General features: G+C 48.3%; 1 protein-coding gene across 1 annotated transcript in view; it reads right to left on the bottom strand.

Annotated features, from left to right (window-relative positions):
• Nucleotides 1-22,167, bottom strand: part of YTHDC2 (YTH N6-methyladenosine RNA binding protein C2) — a 288,686-nt gene that overhangs the window by 162,335 nt on the left and 104,184 nt on the right. Inside the window, exon 10 of the mRNA XM_082243691.1 lies at nt 9,320-9,455. Coding sequence (XP_082099817.1) covers nt 9,320-9,455 — 136 coding nt within the window. The remainder of the gene's footprint in view (nt 1-9,319; nt 9,456-22,167) is intronic.

Here is a 22,167-nt window from a genome sequence, read left to right as displayed (position 1 = left end):
CCTAGCGCAGGATTCTAGCCGATTACATTAAGGTCTGAGAGACCAAGGTAATGGCGAACATGGGCCTCAAAATGGAACCTGTCACAGTGAAAAGACGACGGACCAGAGCTTCAGCCTTCCTGTCCACAGGATCGTTAAAGGAAGGAGCGTCCCCTACCGGTAGCAAGGTGGCCTTATTTAGCCTGTAAATCTGCGAATCTACCACCGGTGGAACCTTCAGTTTCTTAATAAGGGACTCCTCAAAGAGGTATCTCCGAGCAAAATGCTTAGGTATACCCAACCATGCGTTTCGGGGAACTCCACTGACTGATGACAATCTCATCAAAATAGGCAGGAAAGGGAAACACCTTAGGCGCCCTTGACGGTTTGCGGGTACCAAACTGTACCTGCGTGGTCGGCGCAGCACTAGTAGTATCCTCCATTTATAGAGTTTCTCGCACTGATACTATCAGTGCCTCTGTAAGGGCCTGTTCTTGCGCAGCAGACGAGGAAGAGGGCTCCTCCTAACTATCAGAGCCCTCCAGTTGCATGGACGCAGACCCCGTGGGGTTGCTGGCACCCATGGCGGCCAGTTCATCCTCAGAATCTAAGGACCCAGAGGGGGCAGGTGAGGGCTGAGGGTGCTTCTTTCCCTGTCTTTTCAGCAGGGCTAAATCCACTTTTGATACCAGCGACTGCAGGACCGCCGTCATGGACGCCAGGGCGGACGTAGATTCTGAAGGTTCCATTGCAAACACCTGGGATCACAAGATTTAAAAAAAACGTGTCCCACCACTTTAGGTATGGCACTACAGGTCCCAGCTAACGCTACAGCAGGAAGGACCTTTATACAACCCCAAAGACTCACCACACCATCACAGAGTGAGAGCCAGCAGCATTAGTAAGCATGTTCCATGCTGTTCTGAGAGGAAATTGAACGCCCGTGTCACCACTAGAGGGCCCCACCACACACCGCTCCTCTGATAACAGGAAAATGGCCACCAATAAGCTTCTATGGAAGAAACTAGAAACATGGCTGGGAATGCAGCATAGAAAGGCTACAATAAAATTGTGGTGCCATGCGGCGGGAGCGCGGCACACTAGACCCCAGGGCCTATTACAAATGTGTTAGTCAGCAAGGGGGCTTTACTAAAGACCCCCAACCTGGCCAAAAAAAGCGTGCTATTTATTGTGGGAACCGCCACATTGCGTTACCAGCCACAGCTTCCACCATACACCATCCTCAACCCAGCACTGCCTCCAGTTGGGAGGGGGGAGAGTTTATCATGGAGGCCCCTTTTTTTTTTAAAATGGGGTACCAGAGGGGTCGGCAGGTCACAGGAGGGACCGATTACCTCAGAATGGGCCTGCTTCTACCCAAAGTTTCCCAGAGGATAAAAAGGGGGAACAAAATTACTCACCATACCCTTGGAGACTGTGTGGGCACAACTCCCGGCAGAACACCTCCCCATCTTAGTATGGGGTGAGCTGCAGGCCATGTCGCAACCCGGTTGTATGCGTCCTTGCGAGGTGTTCCACTCGCCGCCCAGCCCCCATCCAGTGTCGCGGCCGACTGAGCGTGGAGCTTCAGTCTGGACGTGCTCGCTGGCCAGACTGGGGGGACCTTAATAATCTAGAATATCCAGTGAGTCACCCAGTCCGGCAGTTGATTGCAGATTTCACAGGAGCAGCTTGATTTTAGAAGGGAAAAAAAAAATTGTTTAAAATTGAGAAAATGCCAGGACCAGAGATCCCAGCAGAGAGCTAGGTCCTTACTCCTACCAGGCAGAAAAAAATTACGTACTAGAGCAGGAAGTGGGAGTTTACCCCCCTGGGCCCACCCATGGGCGTAGTCAAAGTCTTGTTAACCCTTTTCCGCCTAGTGTCCTACTCCTAGGAAGAGCAGCATAACCCAACTGTCAATGAAGATATGAAGATGTGTCAGTCAATGAACAAAAGAGAAAACTGTATTTTTGTAAGAGCTTACCGTAAAATCCTTTTCTCTTAAGTCCATTGACAGACGCAGCTCTCATACTTCTTATCCATTGAGGTTATGCTGCCCCCTGCAGGAGAAGTTCTAGGCAGGAAAAAAAAAATACTCCACGCCCACGGGGCTGTCCCCATAGGCAAAACCCCACACCCTCTGCTCCAGCAAACCGGTTTCGTTGTAAGCAGTGAAGAAGATACAAAAATTAAAACCATCCCCATATTAGAGGGGTGGGTGCTGCATCTGTCAAGGGACTTCAGAGAAAAGGATTTTATGGTAAGTTCTTTACAAAAATCCAGTTTTCTCTATCGTCCATTGACAAACGCAGCTCTTATACTTCTTATTCATTTGGACGTCCCAAAGCAGTGTAGGAATGAAAGGTGGGAAGAACGCAACCAGATAGTAACGTAAATTCCAAAGGCTAAACTTAGCCAACTGGGTAACATGAAGCTCAACCAAGAACAACAGGAGATAGGGGTTTTCTCTCCTGGGCTAAGAGAAATAAATGATTCTCTAATAAAATAACAGCCTGCAAAACCCTGCAGCCAAAGGAAGCATCCGAAGATGCTAACAAATCTATCTTGTATAATTTTGTAAAAGTGAGCACAGACGACCAAGTAGCTGCTTTACAAACTTGCACTACTGAGGCCTGATGGCGAAAAACCCAAAAGGCACTCAGAGCTCTAGTAGAATGAGCTTTCACAGGGAAAAAAGAGAAACCTGACCCTTGTGTGTATAAGCCTGAACAACCATCTGCCTGATCCATCTGGATATGGTCGCAGCAGACGCAGTCAAACCTTTTTGAGGTCCTTCAGTAAGCACAAAGAGAGCCCAATTTCCTAAAAGACTCAGTTACCATCAGATAAACCCTTATTGCCTGAACCACATCCAGAGAATGCAAGGCAATTTCCTTGGTATGCTTAGGCCGTGGACATAAAGAAGAAATGATGCACCGAAATTTCGGCCACCGAAATTTTCAGCCGAAAATGGGTTAAACATGCCAAAATGAATGGCCGCCGTGAGGAAGGAGGAGGGCGCAGCGCAGGTTTGAAAAGATGCGCCTCTGGCCGGCCGCCCGCCTCCCTGTGATGTCCCTACTACTACGATGTGTATGAATGAACTGACCTGACACCGGGCGAGCGAGCGGCCGCTAATAGCTATAACTATGTGAGCGCTTCACTTCCCTGTCATGTGGGTATCTCCTCTGACAGGGAAGGGAAGCGCTCACATAGTTATAGCTATTAGCGGCCGCTTGCCCGCCCTCCCGCCCGGTGTGTTAGTTCATTCATGCACAGATCGTAGTAGAAGTGACATCACCGGGAGGCGGGCCGCTGGCCAGAGGCGCGTCTTTTGAATGAATTACACCGGAGGAGCAGAGTTTCAGTAAGGATGCTGAGGCGGGGGGGGGGGGGGGGGGCGGGCAAAGCTGAGGCAGCTTACAATTGGTATTAGTATTATGCAGCACGAGGGGGTTAATATATTGCCACTGGTCAGCCACTAATGCATCAGTGACCAGCAGTGGCAATATATTAACCCCCTCATGCTGCATAATACTAATACCATTGGTAATTAAATGAACCTCTTGCCAACCCGTCACAGTACATATACTGTGACAGGGTGGCAGCGACAGGTGTACGTCGCTGCCTGTTTTTGGTGTATGCTCCTCGTTGGTGTATGTCATTTTCGGTTTTCGGCCAAGAGCATCCTGCATTTTCGGTTTCGGCCCAGAATTTTAATTTCGGTGCATCCCTATAAAGAAGGCAACACAATGTCTTCATTGAGATGAAAATCCGACACCACCTTAGGGCGATCTCTGTGGACCAACAGATAAGGCGAACGACAGGACAGTGCCGCCAACTCAGACACTCTGCAAGCAGAAGTAATAGCCACCAGAAAGGCAACCTTCTGCGACAAAGAAAGAATAGAAATCTCCCTAATATTCTCAAAAGGAGGGTTTTGAAGAACAGACAAAACTAGATTGAGATGCCATGGAGGCAACGGAAATCTCCTCGGAGGAGCCAAATTACTCACCCCCTGAATAAAAGTGCGAATCAAGCTATCAGTACTAGCCAACAGACGTTGGAAATAAATAGCCAAGGCCGACACTTGGCCCTTGATAGTTCCCAAACCTAATCGCTGCTCAACCCCTTTTTGTAAAAAGATCAAAAACCTAGCTACAGAAAACAAGCGAGGGTACAGCTGCAGCAATTCACACCATGAAATTTACGATTTCCAGGTACAATGATAGATCTTCCTGGACGTAGACTTCATGGACTTCAAAAGTGTAGGAATCCCTGAGTCAGAAAGGCATCTATCGCTCAACACCTTGCTTTCAACAGCCATGCCATTAAAGCCAGCGACTGTAAAGCAGGATGGAAGATCGGTCCCCTGAGACAGCAGATCCTTCCGCAGAGGAAGTCTCCATGGAGGGTCTATGACCATAACAGAGGCCTCGAGTGAGACTGAGCAAACTGGACCACCTTGAAGGTCGATACCATCAGAGCCAGGGCTCTCATGCAAGTCCGTAAGGAGGACCGATCCGGTTTCCATCTGCAACCTGAACGCCCCTTGCAACTTCTGAAGCTTTTCCAAGGGAAGAAAGACCTTCGCCAGGGCGGAGTCGAGAGTCAGCCCCAGATAAGTGACCCGTACGGATGGCGTCAGAGCAGATTTTTTAAAATTGATCGTCCACCCGAATTCCTGAAGGGTCTGAACTTTAATTGAGATGTCGCCCAACAGATTTGAATGAAAGTCTGCTCGTAACAGGAGATCGTCCAGATATCCCAAGATCGTAATCCAACTCTGAGGTAACAAGGCCAGCACAGGGCCCAGGATCTTGGTAAAAACTCTGGGAGCGGAGGCAAGACCAAAGGGTAATGCCACAAACTGAAAATGCTCCTCTGCCACAGCAAAGCAGAGAAATCCTTGGTGGCCCTCGAAGATGGGGGCATGCAAATACGCATCTTTGATATCGATGGAGGCTAGAAAATCCCCCTGATTCAAAGATGCCACCACTGACCAAATGGACGCCATTCGAAACTTCTGCACCTGCACAAAGCGGTTCAGAGCCTTGAGCTCCAGGATTGGACGCACCGTGCCTCCCTTTCTGGGCACTGTGAACAGGTTTGAATAGAAACCCTGAAAGCATTCCTGCGGAGGAACCGACACAATCACTCCTTGACTCCTGCACAGTCTCCCGGAGATCCTTCAAACGATCTGGAGACAGGTGAAGATTTGACTGAAAGAACCTGTCCGCTGGCCAGTACCGAAATTCAATCTTGTACCCGGAACAAATCAGTTCATGAACCCATTTGTGTTGAATGAAGGAAGTCCAGGGTTCCTGAAAGAAGCGCAGATGTCCCCCCCCCACCCCAGAAGCAGGTGAGGGCGCCCCTTCATGCTGAGGAGGACTTGCTGGTTTTGGGCTTGCCCCAGGGCTTCTTAGTCCCTTCAGAAGCTCTGAACGGCTTACATTTTTCTTGCGCCCCGGAGACACGAAAAAAACGTCTATGAGTGGGGAAAGAAGGCCCCCGCTTATTACAGGATGATTTACCTTTGTAGGATTAAGGAAAAAGGGCACTCTTCCTACCAGTCAGACCCTTAATTAACTCCAGCGAGTCGCCAAATAATCGATTTCTCAGAAAAGGAAGATCAATTAAGGCTTTCTTGGAAGCCTGGTCAGCCGACTAGCTCTTCAGCCAAACCATGCGCCTTAAGTCAATCCCCACAGCCAACACTCTGGCCACCAGGGGAGCCGCATCCAAGGCTGCAACACACAGGAACACAAGGGCCTGGGCCATCTGGTCCATAATTTCCATAAGTTCCATCAGCTCCGGGGGAACTATGTCAGGATCAAAGCTCCCCTTTAGAACCTTCACCCATTCTGTAACCATCTGTGATATCAAAGCAGACACAAAAAACGGTTTCAGAACAGAACCCGCCAACACATGAAGATGGCAGGAAAGGGATTCCACCCACCGGATCTGTAAAAACGGGGGATTCTTCCACAGGCACTATAGTAGATTTGGTCAACCTGGAAACAGGATGATCCACCTGGAAACCGGATGATCCACCTTGGGCGGTACCTTGGCCGGAAAACCGCCTCAGCAAAAGAATAACAGTGTTTAAAGTGCTTAGGCACTACTAGCACGTGCTTGATGTGCCGCCATTGGTCGTTAACAATATCAGGAAAATTCTCGGGACAAGGAAAAACCTTGCTTGATTTTTGGGTGTTGCGGGAGCCAAAAAAGACACCCGTTTTCCTGCCGGCGTGGGCTCATCTGCCATTTTTAAAGGTTCCCTTACTGAAACAATCAGGGCTTCCACCAAGGCATGTTCCCGCACTGCAGCTGAAGAGGACAGGTCCTCTTCACCATTCGCTTGCGAGGACAGCGACCCCTCAGGTAGGGGGGCGTCCGTGGCGACCAGATCAGTCTCTGAATCAGAGGACCCCACCAATGATGGAGAAGGCAGCGGCCGTTTTCGGCTAGTAACCTTTATCATTAAAAAAATCTACCTTGGTCGCCAGGTTTTCCAGTGCTGCTGAAATTGCGGCCAGTGACTGTGATCGGGAAGGTCCGGTAGTCACACTAAGGGGGTCTGAAGGTGAATTCACTGCCTGGGACTCCGTATTCAATGCAACAGAAAAAAGGAGTACTGTCACTTTAAAAACGCTGATCGCGGTCCCCACCGCCGATCACCCCGGTATGCGGAGTTCCCCTTAAATATATACCGACAGCAGAGTTTTCAGGGATATGCTCACAAAGACCCCATTACTTTACCACCTTCAGAGAAACCCTCTTGAATTGGCCTGTGCAGCAGGAAGTGAGAGTCACAGGATATGACATCAGCCTGATATGTGAAAGGTCACGCTGCCTGTTCAGCTCCATAGGGCTACACAAAAATGTCTGCCAATGAAAATCAATAGGAAGCACAGGGAAAATGGCTGCCCCATAAAAGTCAATGGGAAAATATATTACAATGCCCACACTAAAGATGGCGGCACCCACGGGACGCCATGCGGTCAGGGACCCCCAGTATGAAGGCCTCAAGGGATATTCAACCAGACCCAGCAGGAAAAAGTACCATTTCCACCCTTCCCTCCAGGACGCCAGGCACCTCAGCCACCGCACCCCCCCAGGGGGCGGGAGAGGGGGACAGGGCACAAGGCCAGGTAACCTGACAGGCCAGGGGGATCTTTTAGGAAGTCCAGGTCCCATTAACTCAAGGAGAGGGCCCACATCCCCACCAAGGGAAAAGAGGGGCTACATTTACTCACCATACCATGGACCGGGTGGGCTCCGCTCCGGGCAGACCACCTCCCACCCGGAGTGGGGGTGCTGCCAGCCGAGGGGTACTATGCGACAAAGGGCGTTCCAAGTCTGGTCCAAGACATCCACTCGCAGAGACCTCCACTCGCAGGCTCGTCCCCATCCAAAAAAGGAGCTCCGTCATGGCGAATCCTAGTGCAGGACTATAACCTGCTCACACTCGTAGGCCAGGCTGGGAGACCTTAAGGATCTAGATTATCCAGTGCGAAACCTCAGCTGGTATTGCTTGTAGATCACCAGGAGGATCCCCCTGAACACGAACAAGCAAAGTGAGTAAAGATAAATAAAACAACGGAGACCGGAGTCCCAGGAGGAAACCTAGGTCCTACTCCTCTAGGCAGAAACAAACCGGTTTGCTGGAGCAGAGGGTGTGGGGTTTGGTCTATGGGGACAGCCCCGTGGGCGTGGAGAATTGTTTTTTTTTTTTCCTGCCTAGAACTACTCCTGCAGGGGGCAGCATAACCTCAATGGATAAGAAGTATGGAAGCTGTGTCTGTCAATGGACAATAGAGAAATGTATTTAAAAAAACATGCAGCAGAATGAGAGGATTAGTCTGCAGAGTGGCAAGTCGCACATTTAGGCTGTTTTTCTTCAGAGTGCCTTGCACAGTATCAATTTGAAATACAGACCTGAAATTACCAAACTAAATGAAACCTGTACTAAAATGTAATTTACCATTCTTGATTTTACCTTGTGAAATAACATACTTTTGAGCTGGCTACCACATTAATCCACTGGTTTCACAATACTTTCTAAATCAGGGTCCTAGAATAAGCATACATAATAATTCTAACTTGCTTTTTCTGAAGTTTAGTTCTTGCATAACCTTTCACAATATTTAAGTCAGGCTTGCTTTTATTTTCAGAGCAAGAACAACAATGGCAGTCCCCTGTGTTTTTCTTAGCATGCGCTTCTTTCTAGTGATACTAACAGGTGCAGTTTGTTGTTGAATCTGGAGGCCAGGAGGACCACATCCAGCATTCACCACCAGCGACACAGGTTTTGGAACACTTTCGGGTGTACACACAACTCTCCCAGTTCCATACACAGCTGGCAGAGAAAATTTGTGTGGGAATTGTCAACACTGGGGATGCACGTAGCTGAAACATGATGTTATGCTCAAGACTTAATTTATTCTACCTCTTGCCACAGCAAGATTTTTTGTTCCTCTCTGACGATTGATGTATGGTCACCTACCATGGTGCTAGATGCAGGATTTAAATATATGCAGATCAGATGACCTGCTAACAGGTCAGTCCAACACTGAAGGTACACCCGGTTCACCTGAAACCCCCTTGATATTGATCAGGAAATGAGATTTTACCAAAAACCATTTCACTAACAGGAGTCTCCTGCCAGCGCAACAGGCTGGTGCAGCAACTGATAAAAAGGAGCTCCCAGTGCCTGTACGGATTAGCCTACCCACAAGAGTGAGTCTTCAAGGACAAGGCAAGCTCAACAGTGGCTATTTGCAGTAAACACCAAAAGCCAAGGCTGAAAACAACAGCGGCAGAAATCTCTACACACCTAGACACTCGAAAGGGGCCAGATGTCCACAAATTTCAAAGACACGGGAAACAAAACAAACATGACGAAGTGTACTACTGGATGGCAGGAAACACAAAACAACTGAAGATGAGGGGGAGGGAGGGGCTTTTTAATCTTTTTCTGGTTTGGTTTTCCTGTTGAAGGGAGAGCATATCTTTTAAGTAGCTTTCCCAGAAGATAATTTGGGAAAACGAGGCATTGTGGTAGTAGGAGGGGTTATACCCAGGGCTGGCCTATAGTTTTTTTTTTTTTCCTTTGTCGAAGTCCAATCCTCCTGTAAGTGGCAGTATAACCCAAAAGGTGGCAGAATTCCAGTACCTCGCAATGGATGAGAAATGGAGAGAGAAAACCGTTTTAGAATGTTACTTTGTAGGAGCCATAACCGCTATCTTGATAATATGCCATGGATGAAGAGAACATGGGATGACATGTAAAACAAACAGTATACATTAATACAAAGAGCTTAAAACTTACCACTAACATTTTCGGTCAATATCAAGTTAAACAGCTGAGGAAAAGCATCAACATCTTTGTTCAGCCAAATGTCCGAGAGACAGGAGTCCATTTCTCTTATCAGCCAGGGTTCTAGGCTGTTTACATCCTTCTCCATCTTCACATGCACAAAAAAAAAAGACAAGTCAAATTAACAAGGGAAATGTTCAGCATGTATGGCAGAGCAGCGGCTGCTATGATGTTAAACATAAGGGGCTATAAAAACCAAAAATATTCATTAAAGAATATTTGAAAACACTGCAACAAAAAGCATACTTTAATACAGGAAACATAATTTACAGTATTAGGAAACACATTTAGGTCTGTGAAACAAATGTTTAGTAACTTTTTATGATGTTTGAGTCTGCAGTCACGTGACTGCACAGCTTTCTTTGGCTCGCTCCTCCTAAGATGTGGCAGGTCATATTAGAAAGTGGATGAGTAGTGTATGTCAAACAGAGCAGGGAAGTACATTCCCTGTCTGTGTGCATTGCTGCCCCTTATCCCCACAGATCAGTCAGTATGCTGGGCAGCCTGCAGGCCTCCCTTACCTCCAATATCTTGCTAGCCAGCAAATTTATCTTCACATCCTGGCAGCCAATGCCCACCTCAGACTGGGCAACCTGCAGCCCTCCCTTACCTCTAATCTACAGCTAGCCGACTCCTCTCATCAGGTTCTGGCAGCTACTCTCTGCCACCTCACGCTGATTCCATACCTGATGCTGGCAGTCAGTCATGTTAGCGGTTATGTACAGTGGGAATCTTCTTGTTACTATGCGCTATGAGACTATGAGTCTTCTGCTGTGCAGGACAGAAAAACAGTCACGGGTTCATACCATACATTATAAGAAAAAACGAGTGCAGATCAGGAAAACTAGATTTTTGACTTACTGTAAAATCCTTTTCTCTTAAGTTCATTGACGGATGCAGTTCTCTCTGATTCATATCAGTAAGGACATCCCAAAGCAGTGCCTTAAAATGAGGGGTGGACCGCAGAAAACAACAAGTCCCCAAGGCCAAATACAGCCGACCAGGCAACATGGGACTCATCAGAACAAAAGATGAGGCCCACCTGAAAAACAGTAAACACCCTCAAGGAAGGCCTAAGGCCCTCCAAACAGCAGCCAGCAAAAAACCTTGCGGCAGAAAAGAGGCATCTACAGATGCCAGCACATCCACCTTATAAAACGTGGCAAAGGTTTAAACAAATGACCAGGTTGTCGTCTTGCAACCTGAAGCAGAGATGCCTGTATGGCAAAAAGCCCAGGAAGCACTAGGCGCCCAAGTAGAAAGTGCCAAAAAAGGGAAAGGTAGGATCTGACCCATAAATGAAGAAGCCTGCACCACTGACTGTCCAATTCACCTGGAAATATTCGCAGCAGACACCGGCAGCCCTGTCCTTGGGCCATCCGTGAGCAGAGAGAGCGAACCTAACTACGGGAAGACTTCGCAGTCGCCAAGTACCCCTCGAGTGCCCGAACTCCATCCAGAGTATGCAGCGCACATTCCGTAGGATGAGGGGGCTTAGGACACAAGATGGCAACACAACGGCCTCGTGCAAGTGAACACTAGAAACCACCTTCGGAAGGAAGGACGGATCCGGATGAAGTACCACCTGGCCCCATGAACCAACATATAGGGAGAACGACAGGACAATGTCATCAGCCGGATCCGCAAGTCCAGAGTTTGGATTTCAATCACCTTCGAGAAGAATTGCCTCCTGGGGAATCACCAAGAGGGATTGAGCGAAAGGGACAGTCTTGAAAAACAACACCATCAGTCCCAGAACTCGCATGCAGGTCCAAAGGGAAGACCATGTGTGGGACAGCAACAGTCGAGCGCAGTCTAAAGTGGCAAGAGTTTTGACCCCGGAAGGAGAAACACCCTGACCGAGGAGGAGTCCAAAGTCAGGCTTAGAAAGTTCAGTCTCATAGAAGGGACCAGGGATGATTTCTGACGTTTCAGAACCCACCTGAACTCAACTAGAGTTCTCACGGTGACAACCAACTTTGTTGTCAGAACGAAGAAGCTTCTCCAAACGGAGAAGCAGAGCGGCCAGGAAACCAGGGCCGATAAGCCCCGCTTCCGCAACAGTGCCAGGACCGGAGCCAAAACCTTTGTGAAGACCCAAGCAGCATAAGCGAGACCAAAGGGTAACGCCACAAACCAAGAGATCATTCCCCATGGCAAAAAAGGGAGAACCCATTGCTGTCCAGAACATAACGGGATGTGAATGTAGGCAGCTTGATGTCTACGGAGGCCAGGAAGCCCCCTGATGTAGAGAAGCCACCACCGTGCGAACCAATACCAACTTGAATTTGTGATCTGCAAGGAACCATAAAAAGGACCAGTGCCTGAACTGACCCACAGAGCACCTGTAAGCGATCCGGAGACAGCCGTACATTGGAAGGGAAAAACCTTACCGGAAATAAACGGATCGAAACTCGATCTTGCAACTGGACCGCATGACCTCCTGAACCCAGTCAGACTGGGATCCAGGCCAGCTGCAGGTCCTCGACCGGCAAGGACTTCCCTCCTACCCCCTAGATCGGAGTAGAAGCCCCTTCAGGCCAAGTAAGTCTGCAGGTCTGGAAAAAAAAAAAAAAAAAAAACATCTCATGTACGCCAGACCCGAGTCGTCTGGAACCTACGCGGAAGTCTGGAAGGACTTCGCCACATCGACTGTCCCCGAGGGACGAAGAAACTGTGAGCCGAAAGGGAGGAACCCCGACTGCGACGAAGGCCCTCGCCCTTGACAGCCTGTGGAAGAAAACACTCTTCCTCCCGTGAGACTCTTACATAATGTCATCCAGGGCAACGCCAAACAGGCGATCGCCCTGAAAAGGGAGATCCATTAAGACCTTCTTAGAAGTCTGATCCGCAGACCAACACTCCGGTCAAGTAGACTCCGGTCAACCATCGCCAAAAATGACAAGGTGACTATACAAGGGATCCTCGATCAGCACGGCATCGCAAACAAAATGCAGCCCCTGCGCCAGCTGGTCCAACAGCTCCCCCAGGGCAAGAGGGACATGCCCCACAGCTAGTCACGGCGTTGGGACTCCGCCCATCAGGCAGAGTCTGCGTGGCAAGGGCAAACATGAACACTGTTCCCAGTGCAGCTACGCCAGGGAGCACAGAGCGCAGGCCACAGCCCGCGCCATCCTATCCCCCAAGTCCTTAAAGGACGGGGATTCCGCCACCAGAACAATGGTAGTCCCATTCAGCTAGAGAACGTACGTCCACCAAAAGGCGGAACTGTCCTCTGTACCAGACTTCCCCAAAGGGCAACGTCTAACAGCCGCTTAGACACCCCAGGGGAACGTCTCAGACGGTCCCCACCTACATGAGCAGCCAGCAAAATGAGCAGCTCTGGGTGGCATGTGAGTGCCCGATGCCACCTGCGCCCTAGGCGCAGCTACCGCTGCGACCCCCAAATTGCAGGGTGCCACGCACCAAAAACAGCCAGCGCGTCCACCAGCGCCTGTCGCGGCAGGGGAGGTGCAAATGTCATCATCATGCGAAAAGACAGGGCGCTAGGCAACAGACCCGGCAGGGAGGCCCATGTCAGGCCCACGTCTGCGCGGCTGAGCCAGACTCAGACTCCGAGACATCAGATGAGGCAGAGGTAGGTGGAGAAGCGTATTAGCGCACCTACCACCACCCCCCGGGCCAAAATGTGTCCCGAACTGCCAAAAAGGCATCAACAGACAGTGGAGATCCGGAAGGCCCTGCGGCTTTTGTGAGGGGTCAGGTGGGAAAAAATGGCCTGCAGGGTCCATACTGAACCTGCCAGCAAATTACATTTTTTTTTTTAAACGGCCCTACATCGCTACAGCGCCCCCCGGAGGTCAGGCATGTGCTAACAGACCCCCACAGAGAGGGAGAGACCACCCTCAAGACTCACTGTCCTTCAGGCACTACCACCGGCCTTCACAGCAAAAAATCGACAGCAAAACGGCAGAAAAACGGGTGTACCAAGATGGCCGCCTTCATAGAAGCAGACAGAGGCTACAACAAAATGGCGGCTCCGTGTGGGAATCGCGGTAATCGGGAACCACAGAGGGACCCCTTAAACGCCCATCCACACCATCCACTTCAGAAAAACCCCACCAAGGGCCCCCCATGCGGCCTGCACACTAGGCCCCAGGCTCAGGTAGGCCCTAACAGTCCCCCATGTGGGGGGGGGGTGGAGGGGGGGGGGGGTCACAACAGGACAGAGGGAAACCTAGGAGTGTGAGGGTCCGACCATCCCAGGGAGAGGGCCCACGTCCACCCCAAAATCCGCCAGGGAAGGGGGCGGGGGAACATTTACTCACCATACCGGGAACACAGGCGGGCGCCATCTCTTTACAGGACCCGCCGCCAACGGAGTAGGGGGGCTGTCAGCCAAATAGGAACACTGCGACATAAGCCTCGACCCCCATCGTGTGCGTTCTGGTGAGACGTTTAACTCGCGGGGCCAGTCCCCGTCCAGTGGGACTATGTCGCGGCCGACCCAGCGCGGAGCTAAGGTCTGCACACGCTCGATTGTCCAGACTGGGGTGACCACGGGATATGGGGGTCCAGTCTGTTGCCCAGCCCGGCATAATTGCTTGAAGATCTCACAGGAAAAAATTTCCGGAGAAAAAAAGGCTAGCTAAAATAAAAATCTACATAAAAAAAACAAACACTTTATATGCCAGGACCAGAGATCCCAGCAAGGAACTAGGTCCTTACTCCTGACTAGGCAGAGAAAAAACTGGACATCCTATGCAGGAAGAGAGAGGGTGTACCCTCCGGGACTGCCCACAGGCGTAACCAGAACTTTTTTCTGCCTAGTGTCCTACTCCTGTAGGGAGCAGTATTACCCTACTGATATGAATCAGAGAGAACTGCGTCTGTCAATGAATAGACAAACTTCTGTTCACTTGTGGCTGCAAGCTGCCATTGGAGGGAAGGGTTGGGCAGTGTGTAAGCAGGTGGGTCACACACAGAGTTGACATAAGCCCCCCATCTATGTGCACTGAAATTTGGACTCTGAGGTCTCGGCTAGGATCCGCTGTCAATCAACATAGCAACATAGTAGGGATTGAATGGGAAGGGTTGTGGTTATGATGAGTACTGGCAACGGGAGATGCAGAGCAATGTAGGCTATCCAGTATCTAACAGTGGGGCTAGGAGAGGGCCGTGAAACCAAATGGACTACAGGAGATACAAGCAAATTGTACATTGGAATGGTATCCTGCATCTCCTAGCAGGGATCTCCGAGACGCTGACCATACCAGTACGGATCTGCTTCCATGCTTGGCATTGTCAGTTTTAAACAGGATCAAAAGAAAGGTCAGGGCCTGGGAACGAATAGACAGCTAGCAAGCACAGGTCAATAAATAAAACCTTGTTCAAGATACCTAATCAGTGCATCGCCAAAAATAATATACAGCAAAGTTTTATCTTGCTGTGATTCAAAAAATAAATTAAGGCTTTCACAATTTATCCAAAGGCGATTTAATATTTGCTTAAATACTGTACATGAAAGGAAATAAATGAAAATCCTAACAGTTCATGAATATATTGTCTGGATTTAGCCTGCAGTTTCCTGCCTGTGTAATTCTTACCTCCTTGCTGCAGTGGTTCTGCTAGACCTCTGATTCTATTCACGTTTGGCTTCTGTGCTCGCCTATGTGCATTGCCTGCTATGTGGGCTCATATTTCCTTCCCTTCCTTTTATCACTGCCCATCCTGCCTCCTTAGTTTTCTTCCCTATATAAGACATGCTAAGTGCAGCCCATGTTAGCTAAGCAACTTCTTAGTTCTCAGAGCTCATATTTGCTAGTGTTTCATGCATTCAATGTCTGACTTTCCATGTAGTGACCCCGGCTTCGCCTTCAATTTGTGCTTGTCTGCCGCCCACCCTGACCTCAGCTTGTTTTTTGGATCTTCTTTGGTCTCCTGCAGTTTGTACTTTGCACAAGCGAATGGTCTCCGTATCGTCAGCTGGGCATACCTTGGGGCCGCAACCCGGTTTCAGCTTGCTGCAAGTCCATCCCCACCATCAGGGGCCCTGGTGAAAAAGCAGGCTGTGGCTTAGTCTCAGTGCCCTGGGGAACCCAGGTTAGCTTTTTTCAAGGGCTCGGGCTCACTACCACAGAAACCTGACATCTATGTATGTAGATAGGGCTTCTGTCAATTCACCCAAAAAATAATAAATATGTAATGTTCCAGCACTTCATATATGGAATCCGAGTGAGTTTGGACTTCTGAATGTGAATACTACCACCACAAGCTGCCTACATTCCAGTTTCTGTGTTATATATATATATATATTTTTTTTTGTTTATAAACAGAAAGTAGAAAAACTGGATTTTTGTAAGAACTTACCATAAAATCCTTTTCTCTGAAGTTCGACAGACACAGCTCATAGACTATAGGGTTATGCTTATCCCACTAGGGATAGGCACTAGGTGGAAAAAAAACTTGTCCACGCCTATAGGGGCTGTCCCAACCGGCATAACCCCTCAGGCTCTGCTATACTCAAAACAGTTGTGTTGCAAGCAGTGACAGAAAAAGACCGCATAACTCAAAAGTAGAGGGGCGGGTGCTGCGCCTGTCGAACTTCAGAGAAAAGGGTTTTGCGGTAAGTTCTTACAAAAATCCAGTTTTCTCTATCATTCATCAACAAACGTAGCTCTGCTTAATCACAGACTATAGGGATGTCCCAAAGCAGTAAAAAACACGAGGGGTGGGAACAAGACCAGAACAAAAAACCTGAATGCCTTAATGGCCAAACATAGGCAACCAGGTAAAACAGAGCTCAAACAACTGGAGCTCCCACGAAACAACGAACCCTCAAAGAGAAACAAAAAAAAGGGGGTTCTCTTTAACTGCAGCCTGCAAAACCTTGCGACCAAAAGAAGCATCCGCTGATGCCAAAATGTCTACCTTGTAGAATCTCGTGAATGTATGCACAGAGGACCAAGTTGCCGCCTTGCAAACTTGTAGCACCGACGCCTGATGGTGAAAAGCCCAGGAGGCATTCAGCGCTCTTGTAGAATGCGCCTTCACTGGAAAAGGAGGAACCTGACCCTTCAGTAAATAGGCCTGTACCACCGTCTGTCTGATCTATCTGGAAATGTTTGCAGCAGACGCAGCCAGTCCCTTACGAGGTCCAAAAAGAGCATCAGATTTTCTAAAGGACACAGTGGTCTCTAAGTAAACCCCGATAGCCCGGACCCCATCCAAAGAATGTAAGACATACTCGTTAGGGTGCTGAGGTTTATTACAAAAAGGGAAGGCAGTACAATGTCTTTATCTAAATGAAAATCAGAAACCACCTTAGGAAGGAAGGACTGATTAGGTCGAAGTACCGGGCAGAAGTGATTGCCACCAAGAAGGCAACCTTCTGAGACAAAGCAAGCGATGAAATCTCCTGACATTTCTCAAAAGGAGGCTTTTGAAGAACAGACAGCACTAAATTGAGATCCCATGGCGGTAACGGGAATTGACACGGAGAAGCCAAGGGGCGCACACCTTGAATAAAGGTCCGGATAAGGTCGTGCATGGCTAATGGGTGTTGAAAATAGATAGCCAAAGTCGAAACTTGGCCTTTGACAGTACCCAAGGACAACCGCTGTTCAACCCCTTTCTGCAGACAAGCCAAACCCTGGCGATAGAAAACAAGCGAGGGTGCACTTTCAGCGATTCGCACCATTAAATGTATGGTTTTCACGTACGATAATAGATTTTTTGAGAGTCAACTTCCTAGCCTTCAAGAGAGTTGGAAAGACAGACTCAGAGAGACCCCTATCTCTCAACAGCCATGCCGTTAAAGCCAGCGACTGTAAAGCAGGATGGAAGATCGGACCTTGAGACAGCAGATCTTCCCTGAGAGGAAGTCTCCAAGTGGTACCGGTGGCCAATCTTATGTGGTCTGCGTACCAAGACCGACTAGGCCAGTCTGGAGCCACCAGAATGACCGCAATGTTTTCCACCTCTATCCTGGGCAGAAAACGTGGCAGAAGTTTAAAACGCAATGCATAAATCAGCCTATATTGATCTAGCTACAAATCTCTGCATCTGCTTGTTGAGACGAGAGGCAAAACAGATCGACCTCGGGAGTTGCCCACCGAACACACAGTAGGTGACCACTCCCCTTGATCCAACACCTGACGACTCAGGTAATCTGCCTGCCAGTTTTTCACACCTGGGATATGTACAGCAGAGAGGGCTGGAACAAATCATTCTGCCAAAGTCAGAATCTCGGCCACTGCCTTGGCCACCAGGAAACTCCTGGTGCCCCCCCTGGTGATTGATGTAAGCCACAGCCATGGCATTGTCTGATACGGATATGCGTCCTTGATATCTATGGAAGCCAAGAAATCTCCCTGATGTAGAGATGCCACTACTGTACGAATGGACTCCATCCGAAACTTCTGTACCCACACAAAGCGATTCAGGGCTTTGAGATCTAGAATTGGGCGCACCTTGCCTTCTTTTCTTGGCACGGTGAACAGGTTTGAATAAAACCCTTGAAAGCATTCCCAAGCTGGAACCGGCACAATCACACCTTGCGACAGCAAGTCGTGTACCGCCCCTCTCAAGCCCTTAACTTGGCTGGGGACAATAGAAGATTGGACGGGAAGAACCGGTCTCGATGAGACCTGAATTCGATCTTGTACCCTGATCGGATCAGTTTGTGAACCCATTTGTCCTGAATCAAGGAAGTCCAGGGTTCCCGAAAGAATCAAAGACGTCCCCCCACCCCAGATTCGGGTAAGGGTGCCCATTCATGCAGACGAGGGCTTCTGTTCGGGTCCGGATTTACCGCCCTTGGACTTACTTAACTTAGACCATGGCTTCTTGGACCCTCCCGAAGATCTAAACTGTTTACCTTTGAACCGGAGACATGAAAAAGACGTTTATGAGCAGTAAAGGAAGACCCCCGCCTAGGGCGCGGCTCCTTGCCTTTAGAGGATTGGGGCAGATTAGTGCTCTTACCCCCTGTGATACCTTTGATCAACTCGTCCAGAGAGGCTCCAAAAAGCTTCTCCCCTGCAAAAGGGAGATCAGCAACAGCTTATTTAGAAGCCTGGTCAGCCGACCAGCATTTCAGCCATATCAGGCGTCTAATAGCAACCCCCACTGCTGATGTCCTGGCAACCAATAAGGCAAAGTCCAGGGACGTATATCACACATGAACACCAGGGCTTGGACCAACTGGTCTAAAAGTTCCAGAACTGCAGGGGGAAGCTGTGCCGTTTCCAAGTTGCTCTTCAGCAACTTCCCCCATTCAGTAACAGTCTGTGCTATGTAGACATATGCCGGTTTTCGGTAATTCGATATATCGCGGTATTGCATAGCCACGGTATTGTTATTGTGGCATTTTTAAAATACCGAGTTTCTCTGCTCCTGGGTCTGACTTGTGAATTGATACATTTCAGTGAGCTGGATGACTCATTCACTCACACAGCTAATGCCTTTCAGCATTAAGTGTCGGTTCACACTTATGCGCTTGCGCTTGCAATGCGAATTTGCAGTGCGAGTTTACCTTATGTTTTTCAATAGTACCAGCGCGATTGTAATGAAAATTTGATTGCGTTGATTATGTTAATTAAGCTCAGGAGGGGTGGAGCTGAGGGGAAAATCAAACAAAAAATAAGAATTCGCACATAAGAATTCGCACATATCTGAACTGATAATGCGAGTCCAGACCGATTTACATTGATGTCTATGGAGACTAAATTCGCAACGCAACGCTGTAAACTCGCACAAGACCCTTTTTATCATCGCATCACATTCGCATCTGGATCGCAACGCATAGATGTGAACGACCGTCACGAATTCAATGTATTTTGTAAATGCATGCGATTGGAGACTATTTAGAACGCATCGCATTCGCAGTACAAGCGCATAAGTGTGAACCGGCACTAAGTCTCCCAGTAACTATAAACAAAAATGATTACATTGTATCTTTTCCTTCCCTCTGCCAGGGAGAAAGGAAGTTTAACCTCTTAAAGACTGGACCTTTTTCTGACTCTTGTTGCTTGCAAGTTAAAATCAGTTTTTTTTTTGCTAGAAAAGTACTTAGAACCCCCAAACATTTTATATATTTTTTTAGCAGAGACCCTACAGAAAAAAATGGCGATTGTTGTAATATTTTATGTCACACTGTATTTGCGCAGCAGTCTTTCAAACGCAATTAATAGACTTTAATGAATAAAAAAAAAAAAAAAAAAAACGTAACAGTAAAGTTATCCCAATTTTTTTTTTGTTACACAGAGAATCGTGAGAGAATCGTGATCTTTATTCCAAGCTAAAAAATAGTGATTCTCATTTTGGCCAGAATCGTGCAGCTCTAATATATATATATACACACACACACACACACACACACACACACACGCATAGCAGCCCACATTACATTATTATATAGCCATCAAGCAGTGTCTGGCCTACCTGGTGATGACTGGTCCTGGCGCTCTGATCCGATGGCCTGGTCTTTAAAGGGGCAAATCCTTGCGATCCAGAAGTGGTTAAACCTGCAGGAGGACCGGTGTTTTTATCTATTAATGACTTTACTATTGCTTTAGGCCTGGTTCACATGTATGCGGGTTGGTGGTTCACATGTATACGGGTTGGCGGCCCACATTTGCACAGGCATAGCAGCCCATTGATTTGAACGGGCTGCTATGCCCTCATTTTCCGCAGAAAAAAGGTGCATGCAGCATTTTTTTTAAATTCAGTGGCCTTGAAATCCATCCTGCTTTTGCACCATGCGACTAACCTGCAGTTCCTGCTCTGGCAAGCTTTCTGCATTTTTTGTATACGTGGGCACGGCATTTAAAAACAGTTTGCGTGTGCAGCAACGGCAGGTAAGTCGCATGGTGCAAAAGAAGGATGGATTTCATGGCCACTGCATTTTTTTAAATTCTGCATGCACCTTTTTTCAGCTGAAAACGCAGGCATAGCAGCTCAAGCCCATTCACATCAATGGGCTGCTATGCCTGTGCAAATGTGGGCCCCCAACCCGCATACATGTGAACCAGGCCTAAAGCAATAGTAAAGTCATTAATAGATAAAAACACCGGTCCTCCTGCAGGTTTAACCAATTAATGACTTTACTATTGCTTTAGGCCTGGTTCACATGTATGCGGGTTGGGGGCCCACATTTGCACAGGCATAGCAGCCCATTGATGTGAATGGGCTTGAGCTGCTATGCCTGCGTTTTCAGCTGAAAAAAGGTGCATGCAGAATTTAAAAAAATGCAGTGGCCATGAAATCCATCCTTCTTTTGCACACCATGCGACTTACCTGCCGTTGCTGCACACGCAAACTGTTTTTAAGTGCCGTGCCCACGTATACAAAAAATGCAGAAAGCTTGCCAGAGCAGGAACTGCAGGTTAGTCGCATGGTGCAAAAGCAGGATGGATTTCAAGGCCACTGAATTTTAAAAAAATGCTGCATGCACCTTTTTTCTGCGGAAAATGAGGGAATAGCAGCCCGTTCAAATCAATGGGCTGCTATGCCTGTGCAAATGTGGGCCGCCAACCCGCATACATGTGAACCACCAACCCGCATACATGTGAACCACCAACCCGCATACATGTAAACCAGGCCTAAAGCAATAGTAAAGTAATTTATAAACAACACCTCCAGGTTTAACCACTTCTTGACCACAAGGATTTGCCCTCTTAATGACCAGGCCATCGGATCGGAGCCGAGCGCCAGGACCAGTTATCACCAGTTAGGCCAGACACTGCTTGATGACCTATTTTAGGCCTGGTTCACAGAGTCTGTACTGACTGACTATATAATAATGTGCATAAGTGAACCAAAGCCCCTAAATTCAGCAATGAAATTGAAGTGAGGTGGAAATTTAATAATTTAAATTTAATAATAGAATACCGTGATAATACCGTATACCGTGGCAAAACCTTAATCAATTAATCGCAGCATGAAAATCTGATACCGTCACAAGCCTAGTGCTATAAGGACGTTCACAAAGTTAGCTTTTAACATGTGACCCGTTACCACATGTGCATGGCGGGGTAAGGATTCCACCCATCTATCCACGAGATCTGAAAAGGTTGCGCATCGACAGCGGAGGACGACAGGTCCTCTTCAGACACCCACCCCTCAGGGTGGTCTGCGTCTGCAGCAACCATATCTGTGTCAGAATCTGAAGATTCTGCAGATGGGGGGAGGGGAGGACATTTGCGGCTAGCAGCAACAGAACCAACTGCACTTCTAAAATCAGGCTTTGAAGAAAAACCGCAATCTCTGGCTGCAACTATGAGCTGGAGGGTCCCGCAGTCATTTCCAGGGGGTCTGCATGTGATATTTTATCCTGGGACTCCATTTGCAAAAAAAACAATTTTGTGCAATGTCCGTATAGGAACACTGTCACCCAGTTATTACTGCAGACCCCCAAAACCTGAGCAATGTATAAATATAGCAGAGCAGGAGAGAAAAAGCCTACAGGGGATTCCCAGAAATGTTACCAGAGCCCAGATAAAATGTACAGTCCTGGTCAGTGTCAAAACAAAAGTAACACAGAAGAGCAGGAAGAGGAAGCAACTCTGCCTCAAAGCATAGAAAATTCCTTCCTTTCACATCCCTATCGCAGCAGCCCATGGGACTCTAGAGTCACACATGTGGGCGTATACACAGTGGTAAATGACAGCCCACTCCCTACTTCCATGCCCACTAACCAGCTAAACACAAAGGGGGTAAAATAATTAATGTAGATTAATGGAGGCTTAACCTCCCACTTCTTCTAAGACACAGGCTGGAGGGACATGGCACATCCTGTGACTGACAGAAATCTGCCAACCACATGTTATTTCCACAAA

The sequence above is a fragment of the Pelophylax lessonae genome (assembly GCF_965119305.1).
Source record: "Pelophylax lessonae genome assembly, chromosome: 1".
NCBI lineage: Eukaryota > Metazoa > Chordata > Amphibia > Anura > Ranidae > Pelophylax > Pelophylax lessonae.
The sequence above is the reverse complement of the archived record's forward strand: the minus strand, read 5'-3'. Positions and strand labels throughout refer to the sequence as shown.